The 20,385-nt window shown below is 41.8% G+C and overlaps 1 protein-coding gene across 4 annotated transcripts in view; it reads left to right on the top strand.

Moving 5' to 3' along the window:
- Window positions 1-20,385, top strand: part of dnah5 (dynein, axonemal, heavy chain 5) — a 146,521-nt gene that overhangs the window by 119,611 nt on the left and 6,525 nt on the right. For all 4 annotated transcript variants that reach the window (XM_049584935.1, XM_049584936.1, XM_049584934.1 and 1 more), the window contains 5 exons: window positions 4,581-4,784; window positions 13,585-13,800; window positions 15,887-16,099; window positions 16,973-17,125; window positions 19,914-20,145. In XM_049584935.1, the coding sequence (XP_049440892.1) occupies window positions 4,581-4,784; window positions 13,585-13,800; window positions 15,887-16,099; window positions 16,973-17,125; window positions 19,914-20,145 (1,018 nt within the window). The remainder of the gene's footprint in view (window positions 1-4,580; window positions 4,785-13,584; window positions 13,801-15,886; window positions 16,100-16,972; window positions 17,126-19,913; window positions 20,146-20,385) is intronic.

The following is a 20,385-nucleotide window of genomic DNA, read 5'->3' as shown; positions in this document are numbered from 1 at the left end:
GGAGACCCAGAGCCGGCATGGATTGGTGGTGTAAATGTGGGGCTTACTGGCCACTTTATTAGGTACAACTGTGCAGTCTAATACAATCCAATACAACAGCTCTGCCACACATTCTACGTTTACAAAGCTTTTACATTTTCAGTTTTTGTTGACATTGTCAGAAAGGTGATTATTCTACTTTATTATTGAGGTCGTAGTGGGTGGTGCTGGTGTACTGGAGTGCAATATATTAAAAAGTGTTCCTAATATTTTGTCCCCCTCAATTAGACAAAATTAGGAGGCCACCCCAGTACACCTCCACCATTCACTATGACCTCAATAATAAACAAAGTAGAATCATCACTTTCTAGACAATGTCAACAATAACGAAAAATGTATAAGCTTTGGGGAAAAAATCATGGTATAGCCGTTCTACTGGATTGCATTATATTACACAGGTGTACCTAACAAAGTGGCCAGTGAATGTATGTTACATACATATGTTGATGGTGGGATGGGACGAGAGTAAGCCTCAAAATAATCACCGGAACACGGGGAGAACATGCTAACCCCACACTCATAAATCACCACAACTCCTGAGGGAACAACAACATAAAATGTTCCCTAGCAGTCTGTTTATTCCCAACAATGAGAAGTAATGCCAGTCACTTCACTATATGCTCTGGGCAAGCACTTATCCATAACATAACCACAGCAACGTTTGCATTTTAGCCTTATTTACCATGCTTGGGTTGTAGGCTAATGTTACTCAACATGGAGGTAACGTTACAGCAGAGAGATTGCTGAGCAAAATACATAACGATCGCTTACCACGTCTGCTCGTTTTGTGATGCCAACAGATGGTGTGACAGTATCTTTCAAGAAAAGCGTTTGAACCATTCCTGAGCTTCTGCGCTCCATCCTTTCACTGTAGTCCTCTGGTAAAAAATGGTTGGAGCAAACAAACATTTTCCAGACCATTTCCACAGGCGTGTTGGGGTATATGTCCAGCGCAAATTGTTTCATCCTGTCCATATTTTTGGTTGGTACTATGTGAAACTTCACTCTGCTCCATGTCTTCTGCTTGTTACCGCAACCTTTTACAATACATGTGTAAACCAAGATTTACAACAACACTCTGTAAACTTTTCTCAAACTTTCTGCTGCGTCCAGCTGACGATACTGCAAATGCAAGGCTGCAAGCAATAACTACGGCACTGTCTCAGGTACGCACTGTGTCACTCCGCCCAGTGGTTTACTCAAGAAAGTAGTTCCGAGTATTTGCTTCATGTGTCGTAATGTTACTTAAATATACAGTACAGGCCAAAAGTTTGGACACACCTTCTCATTCAATGCGTTTTCTTTATTTTCATGACTATTTACATTGTAGATTCTCACTGAAGGCATCAAAACTATGAATGAACACATGTGGAGTTATGTACTTAACAAAAAAGGTGAAATAACTGAAAACATGTTTTATATTCTAGTTTCTTCAAAATAGCCACCCTTTGCTCTGATTACTGCTTTGCACACTCTTGGCATTCTCTCCATGAGCTTCAAGAGGTAGTCACCTGAAATGGTTTCCACTTCACAGGTGTGCCTTATCAGGGTTAATTAGTGGAATTTCTTGCTTTATCAATGGGGTTGGGACCATCAGTTGTGTTGTGCAGAAGTCAGGTTAATACACAGCCGACAGCTCTATTGGACAACTGTTAAAATTCATATTATGGCAAGAACCAATCAGCTAACTAAAGAAAAACAAGTGGCCATCATTACTTTAAGAAATGAAGGTCAGTCAGTCCGGAAAATTGCAAAAACTTTAAATGTGTCCCCAAGTGGAGTCGCAAAAACCATCAAGCGCTACAACGAAACTGGCACACATGAGGACCGACCCAGGAAAGGAAGACCAAGAGTCACCTCTGCTTCTGAGGATAAGTTCATCCGAGTCACCAGTCTCAGAAATCACAAGTTAACAGCAGCTCAGATCAGAGACCAGATGAATGCCACACAGAGTTCTAGCAGCAGACCCATCTCTAGAACAACTGTTAAGAGGAGACTGCGCCAATCAGGCCTTCATGGTCAAATAGCTGCTAGGAAACCACTGCTAAGGAGAGGCAACAAGCAGAAGAGATTTGTTTGGGCCAAGAAACACAAGGAATGGACATTAGACCAGTGGAAATCTGTGCTTTGGTCTGATGAGTCCAAATTTGAGATCTTTGGTTCCAACCGCCGTGTCTTTGTGAGACGCAGAAAAGGTGAACGGATGGATTCCACATGCCTGGTTCCCACTGTGAAGCATGGAGGAGGAGGTGTGATGGTGTGGGGGTGTTTTGCTGGTGACACTGTTGGGGATTTATTCAAAATTGAAGGCACACTGAACCAGCATGGCTACCACAGCATCCTGCAGCGACATGCCATCCCATCCGGTTTGCGTTTAGTTGGACGATCGTTTATTTTTCAACAGGACAATGACCCCAAACACACCTCCAGGCTGTGTAAGGGCTATTTGACCAAGAAGGAGAGTTATGGAGTGCTGCGGCAGATGACCTGGCCTCCACAGTCACCGGACCTGAACCCAATCGAGATGGTTTGGGGTGAGCTGGACCGCAGAGTGAAGGCAAAGGGGCCAAGAAGTGCTAAATACCTCTGGGAACTCCTTCAAGACTGTTGGAAAACCATTTCAGGTGACTACCTCTTGAAGCTCATGGAGAGAATGCCAAGAGTGTGCAAAGCAGTAATCAGAGCAAAGGGTGGCTATTTTGAAGAAACTAGAATATAAAACATGTTTTCAGTTATTTCACCTTTTTTTGTTAACCCTTGTGTGACCCCTGGACATTTGTCCATTTCCAAAATTCAAAACTCCCTCACAGAGAGATTAAAGGTCACAGGGGGGTGATTTTTTTTTTTCCATTATTTGACCCTGTAATGCATTTTTATCGTATCCTTGACCCTTCAAGTGGACAAAAATGTCCACTTTCTAGGAAGTGTCCAACAAAAGGTCACAGGGGGTTGATTTTTTGCATGGGGGTGTCATTCTGGGTTAAATTTGAAAATCCCAACTTTCAGCGTGAAAATCCATTATTTGAGCCTGTAATGCATTTTTATCCCGGCAACAATACAAATGGCTAAATGACAGGTGGACATTTTGTCCACTTGAAGGGTCATGGATGGGATAAAAATGCATTACAGGGTCAAATAATGGATTTTCATGCTGATAGTTGGGATTTTCAAATTTAACCCACAATTACACCCCCCGTGACAAAAATCACCCCCCTTGTGACCTTTTGTTGGACACTTTCTAGAAAATGGACATTTTTGTCCACTTGAAGGGTCATGGATGGGATAAAAATGCATTACAGGGTCAAATAATGGATTTTCATGCTGAAAGTTGGGATTTTCAGATTTAACCCAAAATGATCCCCCCTTGACAAAAATCACCCCCCTTGTGACCTTTTGTTGGACACTTTGTAGAAAATGGACATTTTTGTCCACTTGAAGGGTCATGGATGGGATAAAAATGCATTACAGGGTCAAATAATGGATTTTCATGCTGAAAGTTGGGATTTTGAAATTTCACCCAGAATGCAAAAAATCACCCCCCTGTGACCTTTTCTAGGACACTACAAAAGTTTCTAGAAAATGGACATTTTTGTCCACTTGAAGGGTCATGGATGTAACTTTTTTGAAGGGGAACACAAGGGTTAAGTACATAACTCCACATGTGTTCATTCATAGTTTTGATGCCTTCAGTAAGAATCTACAATGTAAATAGTCATGAAAATAAAGAAAACGCATTGAATGAGAAGGTGTGTCCAAACTTTTGGCCTGTACTGTACATTTTTATATTTCATAGCGTGGGGAATGCGCAAACCATGTGTTGTCCACAAGAGCATTTTGGAGTCATTTGATGGTGTATTTGATTAGTTTTGAGGGAGAGAAGGGGCTGTATCGTTCACCTCCATTTCAGCGGGCAGCTCTGTCCCACCGATCTCAGAACTGCAGGCACTGACAATTAAAGTTAATGTACCTATTCATATGACTATAGGGATTACGGCAATAGGCGAATTTGCCAAAATGTCGAACTATCCCTTTAACATGCTTATGCACACAGTGCTGATATCAGAACTCTTCAAAGATAATATAAGTAATATAAGTTGTTCAAAACTCTCTATTTCCATCGTCCACTGTGCTCTTTATTATTACACAGCCATTGGTTTCCATCATTTGAGGTTTGACCAGTGCTCTTTTAATTAGGTTATCTCGTTGTGCCCTCTCCTGCAGTGGCACTTGACAGGAGGATAAGTGCCACCTACTGCTTATCTAGATAAACCAACCCTCAGCATGCGCATAACAGTAGTGGATGGAAAAGCACATGTATTTGTATTATGTTTGCTATTTTCTGAAAATTCGGTAACAATTTGCACTACATTTGGATGCAGAGAGTAAAGTCTACCTTTGCCATGTTATTTCCAGTCTCCTCACAATACACTGCACAAATGAAAGCACACATTTATTGACTCCTGCCTTTTCAACAACTGTAACCATTTCACTGTAACTGTATTTCCAGTCGTCATGTATATCACTATTTCATATCTACTCAGGGTGTATCATGGACCACAGTGCGATACATGATCGGAGAGATTCAATACGGGGGCCGTGTGACTGATGACTATGACAAACGCCTCCTCAACACCTTTGCCAAGGTGTGGTTCAGTGAGGACATGTTTGGACCTGCTTTCAACTTCTACAAAGGCTACAGTATCCCAAAGTGCTCCAGTGTTGACCAGTACCTGACATACATTCAGGTGAGTCACTCTCAGGTGGATGATATTGATGATGCACTTATTTTTGGCTTCTACAAATAATACAACAGATGTGAAGGCATTTGTATGACTAGACGCAGGGGTGCAGAAATGTCAGAGTGGTTCTCTGATAAGGGCTGCGGCCTTGAGGATTTTCATGTATGTTAGCACATTGTTCAAATTCTGCACCCGTCATGGGATATTCCCGTTTGTTTCAGTTTTTTCTATGTTGTCAGCTTTTAGTGACATCACAAACAGTGAAAAGAGCAGCCCTGTAGATACGAGGTTTCCGCCGACACACAGCTAACACTGCGCTCCTGTCACGTCCAGATACAGGCTGCCATGTGTGATTTTTAGATGGAATGCAAGCATGCTCATTTTATTACAGATTATGTATGATTTATCAGTGTGCTTGTGTGCTTAACTAGTGGGTTTGTGTATGTGCTGTCTGCGCCCGTGTGTGTGTGCGCCCGTGTGTGTGTGTGTGTGTGTGTGTGTGTGTGTGTGTGTGTGTGTGTGTGTGTGTGTGTGTGTGTCTGGGGGCAGTTCCTGAGCTAGTTTCATTAAAGCTAGTTTCATTATGATGGATGCTCAGGGCTGCCAGGCTCAGCAAGCTTATTCCTCTGCACCACCTCTCAAATAGAGAATGACAAACACAGCCTTGGAGAACACACACACACGCATACACGCACACAGGCACAACATTCAAAAGCACATATGAACACACATGTTCACACTTTATTCATAAATACACACAATGTGTCCCTGTGTGTGTGTGTGTGTGTGTGTGTGTGTGTGTGTGTGTCTGTGTGTGTGTGTCTGTGTGTCCACACTTCTGTGGATTTAAATGAAATGCAGACAGGCAGGAACAAAGCTAAAATTCCCTAAGAGGAAATAAATGACCACAGCAAGGGACAAAGACTGTTCTGTCCAGCACCCAGTGACTCTCTCCTCATCACCTCCCATTTTACTCAGTGGATCAGCCTGTCCTGATGTTTGACTGCATATACACAGTGTGATGGATGTTCCAGGGATAGACTAACCGATGACAACATACAGTACATCACATGGGCCTCTATTTACCCAAAGCAAACTGAGCTACTCTCAATCCAAAAAGAGATAAAAATCTAGGCCATGTTTTATATAACTCACGTGCACAAGATATAATTTGTTACCTCAATTGAATTCAAATGATACCATATTTAGGTTAACTTGTACGCATGAGATTTACTTACTGGCCTCAACTTAGAAGATAACTTTTCAACCCGGACCCAATTCTCCCAGCATTTGTGTCAGTTGAACATCATCACTGTACATCCTTTAAAGCTATAGTTGGTAATGTTGGAGAGCTAGCAAGATTTGAAAGCGGCACCTCGTCTAAGCTCCACCCCCTCCTTCCCCTCCCATTAGTGCTCTGTCCAAAGCCACAGCTCCACAAACTTGAACGTGCCTCCTGCAGTAGAAGTCAGCAGGGCAGAGGTGAGCCGAGTAAAATAACAAATCCCCCAAAGCAAACAAATAATTACCTGTCCAACAGAAAGACAGCAACCTCTGCATCACTTTTCAGGCCCTTCAGCTCCCTCAGTTGTCTCCACCGTTCAAAAGCTGCACCGATGTTGATGTCTGGTTTGTCCTCTCGCTTTATCCAAAGCCTTTTTTGTCGCAGCCTTTTCTGCCTCCGACTTTCTTTTCTCAGCCTGTTTAGCGGGGCGAGCCGTTACAAGTAATACTGGAAGTGGTACTTTTGGCTGCATTTTCTCTGCTATTGTTCAGCAAACTCCTGCTAACTCAGTATTTCTGCTGAGGAGTGTGCTGAATATTTCCAGCAACGGTGACACGTGATGAGTGCACGCAGGGAGGAGGGAGGGAGGGATGGAGGGGGGCTCGGGCAGGATGAGACATGAAGGCATCTGATTGGTTCTTTACATTCGCACCGACTCGCAGGGATTGGTCAGGGTTTTTACAGGCCTGCAGCTGCCACAGAGGTCGGATTTTTTTCATTCCTTTTTCTGAACACATTATGTATTGACTACTCTCAGGATAGAAGGACCATTTCACCCAGTATAACAAAAAGTGTTTCTGAACAGGATTACCAACTATAGCTTTAAAAGTGGTTATTTTTGCTTAGATTGTTATTATAAGTGTCTGAAGTGTCCCTTTACCTTTCACTTGATCCGGTCTGTTTGTTATTGCCTCGTTAAGCAGAGGTTTTGTTCTGAAATTTCACAATATGTAACTTGTTGCAGGAGGATAACAGAGGAAACGTGCATGAGATCTGAGGAGAGTACCAGAGTAGTTTACAGAAAACATAGTTTAGTGTTGTCTACAAGGTTTTAAGTGTCATGGATGATTATTTACCTGATTTCGACAATGTAGTCAATTGTAGTCGATCGCCGCTTGTTTTTATTTGAGCCAGAGTATATGCACAAAGAGCAGACGAGAGAGAGAGAGAGAAACCCTGGTTACACTACCTGTTAAAGGCGGGAATATCATGCTGTTATACCGTCTCGCCATTCTGTATATAAGGTAAACTGCCATGGGATAGTAATAGCGCCAAAATGGTGTCTGTATGAACAGGACAGCCTGCATGATAGTATCATAGGCGGCATGCATGTGACCCACTGCAGGTGATTTTAAAAGTAGCTGTTAGCAGTTAGCAGCTTACTCAAAAAAGAAGAACAGTGGCCATAAATGTTCACAAATTGGAAAAACAGTGAGATGTGGGAGTTCCTTCCAAGGGAAGTATGACATCAGCCGTCATATAACAGGGCTGGTAAATGATTGTTAATGACACGTTAATGTCATAGATGTTGTTTAGAAAGCACCGCTGACGCCTGTGTTTTATGTCACACTAGAAGCCAACACTGGAATGGAATGATGCTGCCATCACTTGGTTCGGTGTAAAAATGCAAAGGAGGCATAAAATAGGAACTTTGTAGTGTCCTTATAGCGTGATCTCTGTGTAAAAAAAGGCTAGGGAGATAGAGAGAGAGAAAGAGAGGGCAGGACATCAGGCAGCAGAGGTTTTTATTTGTGTTTACTGTTCACAAATTTATCATATCTTGCTGATGCTTCTTGTTATTCCACTATCCCCTTTGCTGCTGTAATGCTGCAAATTTCCCCGCAGTGGCAATAACAAATGATTATTTTGTCTTGTTAGACTGTGCATAGGGGCTCCTAGAATAACTAATGTTAGCATCTTCACTCATTGCCAGTAAGTATGTCCTTGGTGCATAGAAAGGACAAATGTAGGTGTAAAATATATCAAAGGCTGTATAATTCTGAAGCATAAATATATTTTTCCACCATGCACACACTGTGGCACTGATAGTGTCAGCTTGTTGATATCACTTATTTTGCAACTGTTGTCAACCACTGAAAATGTGAAAATCCACCTATATAGATTTGTTAAAATTAGTGCTAAATCAGCTGATATTTTGCACCTACTGATTGTTTATTGATCGATTGTTTTTGCTGTTATCCTGCCACACTTTCATGTGTAACGTTCTGCAGGTCAACATAATAACTTTAGCTGAGAGCATTAGCCTACCTCCACTCTGTGTGCAGCAGGTAAATCAACTCCTGGAACAGCAGTTTTCTTTAGGAAAATTAGTTCTTGATTTCTTCTCCTCTTTGACTGGCCGTGGTCATCCCGGTCAAAATGGTCACTGCAGACCCGACAGTTTGCATGTGCAGTTTATAGACAGGGGTGTTGGGATATATGTAGCACAGCTAGCCACAACTTCAGCCTGTCCATATCTGACAAAGATAGTTGATGAAAGCTGCGTGAAATGTAGCTCTATACTTTGTCGGCACAGTTTAGGAATGCACAAACACGAACCACTCTTTAAACAAAGGCACTGAACTGCCTGTTGCCCCTCTCTAACTCTGCTCCCCCTCAAATAAATACTGGTGGAAGTCGAATTCAAAGGCGTCATCCACATTGTCAGAAACAGGTAATAATCATCCATGGCACCTGGGAAAATACCTGAAATCTGTTTTTCCATGGTTTTGTCTCTCAGTGACTGATGTAGGGCATTAACAGAAAAGTCGACATATCGACGTCAGTGGCACAAGTCGACACCCCCCGGGAGGAGTCAACAAATTGTGTGTTTTTTCCCTCTCTCTCTCTCTGTGTGCTTGTGTACGGAATGCAATCACTGCCTCTGATTGGCTTACGCTGATACTTTATCCTTGACTAAGTGAACATACTCGGGCGTACTATAAGCGGAGCGGACTCCGCGAGGAATGTCCGCAGTCATTCGTGCTTTCATAGTTGAGCGCACTTCCGCATTGTAGTTTCCTGAAAAAATGTCTGTGAAAAATCCCCGTGATGTGAAAAATACATGCCGAGCAGTCACTGGTGCGCGGAGCGGAGTCCGTGCGGTTCGTAAAATCTGAGCTTTGCACGCACAGGGCTTGCGGACGTCCGCTTTGAGTCCACGCGGACCTCCACAGAGTCCGTTCCGCTTACGTTCTGCCCAAGTATGTTCGGGCCCGACAGACACACATGTGTGGAGATACTTCACTTTCCTCCGCCGTGTCAATGTGATGACGTCATCAAATGACTTGTCGACTTGACTTAGACTTTATTGACAGATAAGTCAACCTGAAAAAAATTAAAGTCGTTAATGCCCTAGACTGATGTAATAAGCCCTTTTTGAAATTGGTCTAGTATTGAGCTAATAACAATCTGAGCCTGTCAGTGGCATATGTAACCACTTTTAATGGACATACTGTACATTGACAGAGCACAGTTGCCCCATCTACGTTGTAGGTGTGGCGCTGCTGCTGGCTGCAGTGATCTCTCTCAATACTGGACCAGTTTCAAAATTTGTTGTTCACATCAACACAACACTTTGACACAAAAACATGGGGAAAAAGGATCCAGGTTGAAAAATGCTGAAGTTGCCCTTTAATTAAATCATTCTCACATTTTGGTTCATATGTGAAGGATGGAGACAGCGGGCAAAAGACTGGCAGGAACAGAGAGTCCTGAAGGAGTTGTAGGCAGAGAGAATAGTTCTAAGGGATTCACAATTTTTCTGGAGCTGTGTGAACTGTTTTCAATGTGACAATCACCAACACACCCATTAATGTGCAAAAGATAATAATTTGTAATCAAAATGACACAATTGGTGTGCCCATAAGCAGGGGCCGTCTGTGGTTGTTTCCAACAGTCTAATGCTGGCTCTACCTAATGTAACTAGCAGATCTGCTGTGTGTAATTGTGCCTCAACAGTGCACAATTTCGCTCCAGTTACAAACTGCAGGTGTAACAAATACCTGCTGTCTTCAAATGGCTGTGAAGAGTCACCTATGTCAAAGAAAGGTCTTCCGTGTATAATACAAAGACCCAAGCTATTATAGTGATTACTACCAAAAAGAGCCCAAACTTGGCTTAAGCACGCAGAGTCACATCATGATAGAACGTCATCAGACCTACACACATCTTATGTGCACAAAATAACCAAAAAGATGAAATGATTTAATTACACTGGGGCCATGAATTACATCTTGTGCACACAAATTAACCAAAACGTGTGAAAGGCTTAGTTAAGTTGAGGTAATGAATGATAACTGCACAAATGAAACAAGGCTTGGATTCATTTTATTGCTCTCCGTGGCCACTCCCAGGCTCCATAGAAATCTAATTATAGACAAACAAAACAATCTGTTTCAGTCAAGAAGACAAAAAATGGTGTTTGCAAAAAACGTGCTAACATGCACATGCTAAACTCTATGTTCTATGTGCTAATTGCAGTTTCACACCATTGCACCATCCCTGATGTGTTTTTGTCTAAAATAAACAAAGCTGGCAACATATCGGATCTATCTTTGGTTGTAAGGGGCTTTGCTGACATGACATTGTTGATCATAATGAAGCTTTGTACAGCCTCTACACAGTAAGTTAGTTTGAATGTTCCAGTTTTATGAAGACTCTCATTAGTCACACTGCAGTATCAGATGGTCCATCCTGCCATCAGTGAGAGAGACGCTACTTGCATGACTTCTTTGAACCAATTATAGCTTCTAGCTGTGTTTGTCAGCTCACTTCTTGAGTCACTTTTGAGATTCGAATATCAATATTTCAACAACTTACACCCTGATTTTAATTTTAAAAAAATTTAAATAAAGCATAGAGCTGAGGCAGTTTGCTTGTATTCATTTTTTTCCCTGTAGATTTCTTTAAGCCAACAGACCTTGAAAAGAAATAATACACAATGATATCAGTGAGTCATACATCCACCTAAATTATTCATCCTATGAGACCAGCAGGAAAATTGCTATTGACTGCTTTGTGAACTTTATTATCCATATGGTTTGCAGCATTTTATCCCTTTTATTAGATAGTTATAGTGGAAAACTGACAGAAAATGAGGCAAAGAGAGATGCAGCAAAGGTCCCCTGTAATTGGTGCAGCACAAGAATGAATTGGTGTCTTGTCTTCATGCTCGTACATTGTAATATTCTCACACAGACACATAGGTACACAGCCACACACCACCATAGAGACAGGAGCTTATTTTATAGCAGCTGAACCTTTGGCTTGGTCGTAGGCCTACTAAGCAGTATTGGCTGTGTTTGTGGGAAGCAAGGGAGTGATTTCGTCACTCCACTAGCAGTTCCTAGTTGGTCACATGCAACGTTGGACTGGGAGGGATTTCATGAATGTTCTTCATGTTGCAGCCTCACAGAAGCTCTTCACCGGAGGGTGAAAAGAAGCAGCTGGTGACACTGTATGTATCAGAGGAGACACTTGGCTGTCTACGCCTTACCATGGCCAACAGTGGCTTAATAGTAGTGACCAAAACAGCAGTGCAGTGCAGGGGACATATGTTTTCAGGGTTCCCGTGGATCCTTCATAAGTCTGAAAAGACCAAATTCATTCTTCTATAAATAAGGCCTGAATGGTATTTAAATGTCTGAAATCAATCTTCTATCGTATTGTATTGTATCGCATTGCATTATATCATATGGTATCGTACCGTACTGTACCACACCATACCATACCCTATCATATTGTATCTTATACATCTTTGAATAATTGGTAACATCAATGGTTTTTCAAATACATTTAGCGACGGCCTCTCGCAGTATTACAGGGCAAGATAGCAGAGCCAAGACCACTCGCAGACCACTGACAGCTACTAGAGAGACAGCTAGGGGAGACTGCACAATCCCGCTGAGAAAAAATTTCATTCAGCCAGGCCTTTTTTTTTTTCTTCAGGGCATGGCATCAGTGGAATTCAGTACCACAGACAATTAGAGAGTCTCCATCATATCACTCATTTAAGTTTAATGCCAAGAAATGGCTTGTTGACACCTAGTCTCGCTCACCAGACCTTTCTCAAGAAAAGAAAGGTCTGGCTGGGCCGACTCTCACTTTAAGATTGGAGAAAAAAACGCCCCGGCTGCTTGTATTTCTTTCAACCAATCACAATCGTTCTGGGCGGTGCCACAGCAACGGTGCGCTTGCAAAAATATTGCCGGGGGGAAACAGGTTTTGGTGTAACACGCCCAGAAAAATATCGCCTACAGGTCGCGAACCATGGCAGAAAAATGGCTACATCCCCGCAAGACCAAACACCACAAAAGTTAGTAAAGGACGTGTTGAAAACTGCAACCGGAGGTGGTAGGGCGGGACTTCAGTGGGTGGCTTTTTCCACCCAATGAGAGGCTGATCTATGCAGCGAACTTCCGCCCACTCAGACTAGTTGACACCCAAAGATGTGAACACTGATACATAAGATTTAACTGTAACATGCGATAATGGACTTTGGCTGTAAAGGTATTAGGCTATATGTGATGTGTTTTTTGCTATAATGCAATATGTTTTTGACCTGTGTTACATGTTGTATATTATTGTTGCTTTTAATTTTTCTGGGATGCCTTTTTACAGCTGGTGGAGGGCCTGCCGATGAAAACCAGCCTTTAAGCTATTTTGCGTGCATTTACATTTGTTAAGATGTTAATCAGTGCTCACTGTCCCTTTTCTTAAAATAATAAATCAGAATCAGGTTTTGTCTTTGGCCAGGATGCTCAGAGCAGAGGATCCACAGTCTGCTAGTTAAATGTCACTTTACCCTGGTAGACAGGAGAAAGTACAAATTCAATCAAAACTGGCTGTTTAACCAAGACTTTGTGGCTTGGCTGAAAGTGGTACAAGGCTTGGTGTATTTTTTACAAAATGTTTTTCAAACTCAGTGTGATGGGAATCAAGCCAGCTGAATCCCACATCCCACAACACAAAATTGCCAAGAATACCTGCCAAACACCAGGTATTCCCCAGATCTGTTCCACCCTCGTTGTGTTTTATGTTACAGTAAACATTTGGGCAAAATTGTCCCTCATCTTAAGTAATTGATGTGGGTTCGTGTTTGTTTCCCTTCAGTTTTGGTCATTGTAAAATTTGTCTTAATTTTTATTCCGAGTGGCATTAAAAACTTTTTAAAAATTGTTAAATCTTGCATGGCTCAAGTTGTAGGAACCCTGGTATATGAAACTGAGGTAAAAAGAGGCAACCAAAGCTAAGAAAAAAAATAAATAAAAAAATTTAAAAAAAAAAGCACATAAAAACCTATTCCACATTGTTGGAGTGTTACTCCCATAAGCTCTGGCAGCCTGTTTCTGCCAGCTCAGTGTGAGGTGATAAGTTACTCTATGGGGGGACTCGGGCCCTCACACAGCACTTGTTGTGAGAGTAGAGAAAATGCATCTTGGCTTTTTCTTTCTGAAAATATTTTCACAGATGCCCTGAGAGCCAAATGACCTCTGGTTAACAACGTTTTATCTTTTTCAGTGTCTGCCAGCCTATGACACTCCAGAGGTGTTTGGTCTCCACCCCAACGCAGACATAACCTACCAGAGTAAGCTGGCGAAGGACGTACTGGACACAATCCTCAGTATTCAGCCTAAAGACAGCTCATCAGGTGGAGGCGAAACCAGAGAGGCTGTGGTGTCCAGGCTGGCTGACGACATGCTGGAGAAACTGCCTCCTGACTACGTACCTTTTGAAGTAAGCATGTGTGTTTGCATGCGTTGTGCATGTCAGTGTGTGCACCATGAACAGCCCGAGGTGTGTTAAAGGCAAGTGAAGTAACATGTGCAATGTTCCCCCCCACTCACCATGTGTGCTGTGCGAAGTGACTGATGTGTTACAGTCAGCGAAGGTGGGAAGGTTGCGTGTGTTTGAGACGGTGTTAGACAGTGAGAAAAGACTAGAAATAGAGGGAGTGTGAACGTAGCTGGATTTAGCTTTGTTTTATTTGGGTTTTCTATCCTTTTTTGTCACTAAAGAGAAAGTGATGTGAGAATGTGACTTTCCTGAGGCGAGGTGCAAAGCTCATCATGGAAAACTTGTCAGTGCACACCACACCCTGTCTACCACATTCACATCCATCTGTCTGGCTGGCTGTCTATACAGTATAAAGCAGTTAAAACTAGACTAGCCCAGGGAATTTAGTGGAATCTACCACAGAGGATTGCAGAGTACAACCAGCTGAACTTTATTTTACAGGTAATGTTACTAATTATCTGATGTGCATAGACAAATACCAGCATAGTTAACACTTTGAGTTCCATACAAATCCTGTTATAAAATGTTATGTATCTCTACGTACATAACCTACGTTCACTTTATTCTTTTTCTTAAAAAGATAAATATGCAGTACATTGATTGTAGGGAACAAAAGTCTTACTGGGAACAAGCCTACGTAATAACATTTTTGCAGAGAGGCCAGTGGGAGGAGGGTCAGTGATAGTATTAGAGTTGCCGTGGCCCCCCTTGACCACACCCCCTGGTGGCGCCACTGGATTAGCGCCAAAAAATATAGTTTAAATTGAAGGGCAGTCGTACAGAATTGAAGTGCCCAACTGAACAGAGATAGAGAATAGAGATGCCCTGCATCTCTCTCTGGTTCTGTCTCAATTTCTCTCTCTGTCTCTTTTTATGTATCATTGTGTCATACGGATGACTGCAAATTTATTATGTTAATCTGTTACGACATCTATTGCACGTCTGTCTGTCCTGGAGGAGGGATCCCTCCTCAGTTGCTCTTTCTGACGTTTCTACCATTTTTCCCCTGTTAAAGGGTTTTTGGGGGGAGTTTTTCCTTATCTGCGGTGAGGGTCCAAAGGACAGAGGGATGTTGTATACTGTAAAGCCCCCTGAGGCAAATTGTGATTTGTTACATTGGGCTTTATAAATAAAATTGAATTGAATTGAATAAATACAGTTATGGTAAAGGAATACTTCACAAACAGAATGAAAGTTTGTAAATCAGGAAGTCATGCTGTGTTACATTAAGGAAAACTTTCTTTCGTCTTTCTCACATGCCTTCATGGAAAATATTAATTTACTGATTGATGGGGACAACATTAAACAACAACAAAACTATATCAAAACATCCTTTTACAAACTCTCGCACAACACGTGCAGTATAATGCAAGTCTCATTTATCCAGTTGTATGCTGAGTACTTTCCAAACACATGCATTTCATTGAAAACTTACTAACTTACTAAAACTGAACTGCCAGACTCCAATACTGAGGGTTTTTTGTAAAATTGCATGTGTATGGGAAGTAGTGAGCGTACGACTGGATAAATGAGACTTGAATTTTACTGCCTGAGTTGTGTGAGAGTTTGTAAACAGATGTTTTGATATAGTTCTTGCTGTTAACTTGATCTCCAATCAAGTCATTTTGTGGGTGAAGGTTTCCTTCAACATTTAAATAAAAAGGAAATCAATCAATGAAATCAATCAATGTACACATTTTCAAAGAAGGAATGATCTCTCCATCTTTACTGTCCTTTTCTGTATTTACTATAGAAACCTCACAACAGTTTGTATTATCCACATGAGAGAGAAAAACTTATGCAACACTTCAAAGTTGCAAATGGATCAAACTTATCCTTATTTTATAGTGGAGTGGAGGTTAACAGAATTGTGGATGATTCCTGGTACATTTCCAGCTAATGAAAGTGTCTTTATGTATCAACACAGAAGGCCTGTGTGTGCTCATGCATCTTCGCTCCATGCATTATAAATTCTTCAGGAGGTTCATCAAAGTTTGATCCTCTCATCTGATTTAAATGTAACCAGGTGAGAGAACGCCTCCAGAAGATGGGTCCTTTCCAGCCCATGAACATCTTCCTGCGTCAGGAGATCGATCGGATGCAGAGAGTCATAGTTCTGGTCCGAAACACCCTCACGGACCTCAAGCTGGCTATCGATGGCACTATCATCATGAGCGAGAATCTGCGGGATGCCCTGGATTGTATGTATGATGCCCGCATTCCTGCCCGCTGGAAGAAGGTTGGTTGAGAGGAGTGGCTTGAATTAAAAATTTGCTAAAAACCCTCTTTGGCCTTAACGTGATAATACACTCACAGGAAATCACTTTGCAACTCATTTGTGGACTTAAACTTCAACAAAATCAGACAATGTTATTGCCCTTTGCTTTCAGTAAAGAATGCTAACAAGCCACTTGAGAGAGCCTGGAGGCACACGTTAATATCTGAAAGGTCTTTTTATTACTGTGCAGGTGTAATTTCTCTGATGTTATTATCTTCCTCTCGTAAATCAAAGGTTTGCTTGTTTGTTTCCGATAACATCAGATATGTCTTGCTACCTAAAAAGGAGGTCATCAGTCAAATTCTAATATCTCTTTAGCCTACACTGATGCTCCTTACCTTTTATTTATGTACTTTACTTTAAAATTTTACCCACAGCACAGGAATCCACTTCAGTGATGAATGAAAACAATTCTTGTTGTAACAAACTTAGTAGATGGAGATGCTGGGTTATTAATATTGAGAGAGGGGGAACAAGAGAAAACAAAGAGGTATGACTTGGCATGACTTTTCCCGTACCTTATATTGGAGTCATTCTGTTTGCATTCATATCATGCCCTCACAAACATTACATGATTACAATAATTTAGACTTTAATGGCTCCCTGGCTGGGATTCAGAGTTTTTCTACCAGCAGTGCTTTCGGCCCATTTGCCTCCACTCGACTGTGTTTTGTTATGTTTTTTTTTTTATTCTATTTTCTCTCTCCACACAGTGATTCACAATCCATTCTTTCATGTCTCCCTGTTGTCTTCTCCTCTGATCCATGTGGATGACAGCTTTCTGTGTTTCATTGTAATGTTTTGTTCATGTTGTTGTTTGTCTTTGTCTTTCAGGCATCGTGGGCCTCCAGCACCCTGGGGTTCTGGTTCACAGAGTTGCTTGAGCGGAACCGGCAGTTCCAGGCTTGGATCTTTGAAGGGCGGCCCAACTGCTTCTGGATGACAGGCTTCTTCAACCCGCAGGGCTTCCTGACAGCCATGAGACAGGTACGCACAGCATCAGGCTACCTACCTACCTACCCACCGCTGGGGAGGAGACCAGATGGCACGCTGAGGGAGAAGCAGGCACACGGCCATCACACACACAAACACACACGCACGCACGCACGCACAGGCAGGCAGGCAGGCAACCAAGTACACACACATTTCTTTTTGTTTTCCAATGAATTTCAATTTATATTTATGTGAGGGGAATGAATGTAATCTGTTAAACCTAATCCAGATTTCAAGTCATTCCCCTGTTGTTCATCAATGTATTTTATTACATTATATGTTATTAATTCAGACATGTATCCAGATTTGTCAAATTACATAAGTAAAATTGACTTAACTAGAATTCTATTGAACATTAAAGGAACAGTGTATACGATTAAGTGGCCTCTAGTGGTGAGGACTGCAGAGTGCAACCAGCTGAACCTTTTCCCATGTGCCAAGCATGAGCTCCCAGTTATGATTCCTTCAATTTTCACTGTTCAGGAAGTTATTACCAGGAGCCGAATTATCCTCAGTGGTCTCCTCCTCTCCAAAACAAACCAGTGGTTTAATCCAGTAAAAACAAAACACAGTAGTAAGTGTTTTTCTGATGCTGTGTGGCTGGTCGCAGAGAGGCTGCCAACTATAGAGGCTGTCCTGAAGATGCAAATGGCCCTGTCTGGAGCCAGTGTCTGGTTCGTCTGTTCTGGGCTACTGTAGATGCTGTGACATGGAGATCACATAGACAAGGACCCGTTCATGTAGATATAAATGGCTCATTCTAAAATGTGGAAAACACATCGATTCTGATGATCATATGTTGTAGGGTCAATTATAGAGCAGTCAAATTGGGGTGTCTCCTGCCTTGCCTCTACCCTTTTGCTGTATACTCCATGGAAGAGTGACATTGCTCTCGTAGTAATTTCTGTGCTTTAGTGCTGTTAAGCTGTTTATAAATTCATTTTATGCTAACGTAATCCCGTGTCATCTTATTTGTGAGAGGGCTTGATTTTATTTGGTTGTATTTGACAAAGAATTTTTATTTTACCTTGTTGTTGGGTATGTTTGCTGTGTTTTATCATACTTAATAGAATGTAACATGGCCGCCCTTTTGCTGTTGTGCTCCATGGGAGAGGGGCTCAAGTTTATATGGTTGTATTTGACAGAGGATTTTGTTTTTATCTCTTGCTGTCAGAGTTGTTACGAATGATTGGAGTTCACCTCCAAAGATATCCATAGTCTGGGCCTCTTCATATCAACACAATGCAGACAACACTAAAATCCACTGGTTACATATACACTAAAGAAAACATACTTATTATATTCTATCACTGCCAATGTATCCCCCTAAATCCTACAAACTGGACCTTAAAAATAAGTGAAAATCGCATGGTAATATTCATTTCAGTGCACTTTGCTGTAAACAATTTATTAATTAATTTACTGTGTTTTTCTTATAACTTGGGGCTCAGCTAATGCTTTCGCATCTTGTTCTGCACCTTTTGTCCTTACTGTCTTTTGATGGAAGCATTTTCTGAGGTGCTCTTGATACAAGATGACTTTACTGACCGGAAACTACAGTGAGCATTAATTTTATTTATACAGGAAATACTGTTAAAATTAAGGATAAAACCGATCTGCATCCTATGAAGGTTGACAGTGCAGGATTTTCCAACAAAACAATGTCTCTGCAGAAACATTGTTTTGTTTTCCAACAAAACAATGTTTCTGCAGAGACGCTGCCCTCTGCCTGTATCTTCTTATTTTCTGTTCAGGACATTTATGGCTGTGTACCTCCACAGCGTTCAGGTGAGATTGGGGCTTTGTAAATTGGTAGTGAACAGGTGCCAGACCATAAGCTGCAAGCATCCAAGAGACAGTGTCAAAAAAATGTAAATATAGTGATGTGAAACTTCAAATTTGTCTTTTGCTCGTCCATTACTGCCTCCACCAGGCAGGTTATCTACATTTTGACTCTTTGTCAGCAGAATATCTCCAAAACCAGATCTGAGGTCTGGTTTTCATATACAGAAACTGAGCTGAGATAGAGACCTGAGGTCTGAGCAGTGTTTTCAGGGCCAACACATGCATTCACAATTTGGTAGTATGAATTGGAAATAATTTAGCATTGGTGTCAGGTTTGCACATTTGACTACTTCCTAGACTTATTTATTCCACTCGGTAGCAAAATCCCAGCTGCATGTTCAGAGACAGAGAAGATATTGTGGATGCAGATGTCTGTATTTTATTGAGCGGGGATTTGTTGGACCTCAGCGTTAGTTACCAAATATAGCCGTCATTTCCTCTCACTGAGCCTTCTCAGGAGAAACACTGCGGCTTTTATTGGACCAGTGGCGTCACAAACTGTCTGCAGAGGCTCTGATTCTGTGTCTGTCCTTGTCATTTGTTATTAGTTCCTATCTGTTCAATTTTGTTCAATAAGGTTTTTGTCTGTTTTTTATTTTGCTCTCTTTCAAAATGAGAATAAAACGACTGAGGGAGTACAATACACACATTTCATTTATTTAGTGTGCACTCTGCCCTCACGCTTTGCTCCTTTTGAGTCGTATGGGATTTATTTACTTTCTGTTGGCACAGCATCTCGCAGAACACCACCATTGATAGAGTGCACTTTACTGCCCTACACAGTGCTTTCTTATTGTACCTCTATTACAGCCCTGTTCTCAAAATTGATTTTTTTTTTCTTTTGTGGGGAAACAGTTGCCAAATGTCAGCTGTCGCTCACGTGTCCTGCTGTGTTAAACCGCTCACATTTACCCTTAGATTTGTCCCTGCTTTGTAGGAGATCACTCGGGCCAACAAGGGCTGGGCCCTAGACCGCATGGTGCTGTGCAACGAGGTGACCAGGTGGATGAAGGACGACATCACCCAGCCTCCTGCAGAGGGAGTGTATGTGTACGGCCTGTACCTAGAGGGAGCCGGCTGGGACCGCCGCAACTGCAAACTCATCGACTCTAAACCCAAAGTCCTCTTCGAGATGATGCCTGTGATCAGGATGTACGCTGAGAATAATGGTGAGTTGATTATCTGAGAACATTAGGTGGAGGAAGTTTCCTTACTTTTTTTCCATTTGCATATAATATAATAGTATAATATATTACATTTTCTTTAGTGTATAATCACCTGAGAATAAGAATTGTCATGTTCTCATTTCCTTAGAATGAGCCATTTATATCTACATGGGTAGCAGGTTCTCGTCCACGGAGTACGCCATGCCGCACAGCCATGTTTCTACACTAGCCCAGGTCCATTCA

The sequence above is a fragment of the Epinephelus fuscoguttatus genome, linkage group LG8, assembly GCF_011397635.1.
Source record: "Epinephelus fuscoguttatus linkage group LG8, E.fuscoguttatus.final_Chr_v1".
Lineage (NCBI taxonomy): Eukaryota > Metazoa > Chordata > Actinopteri > Perciformes > Serranidae > Epinephelus > Epinephelus fuscoguttatus.
The sequence above is the reverse complement of the archived record's forward strand: the minus strand, read 5'-3'. Positions and strand labels throughout refer to the sequence as shown.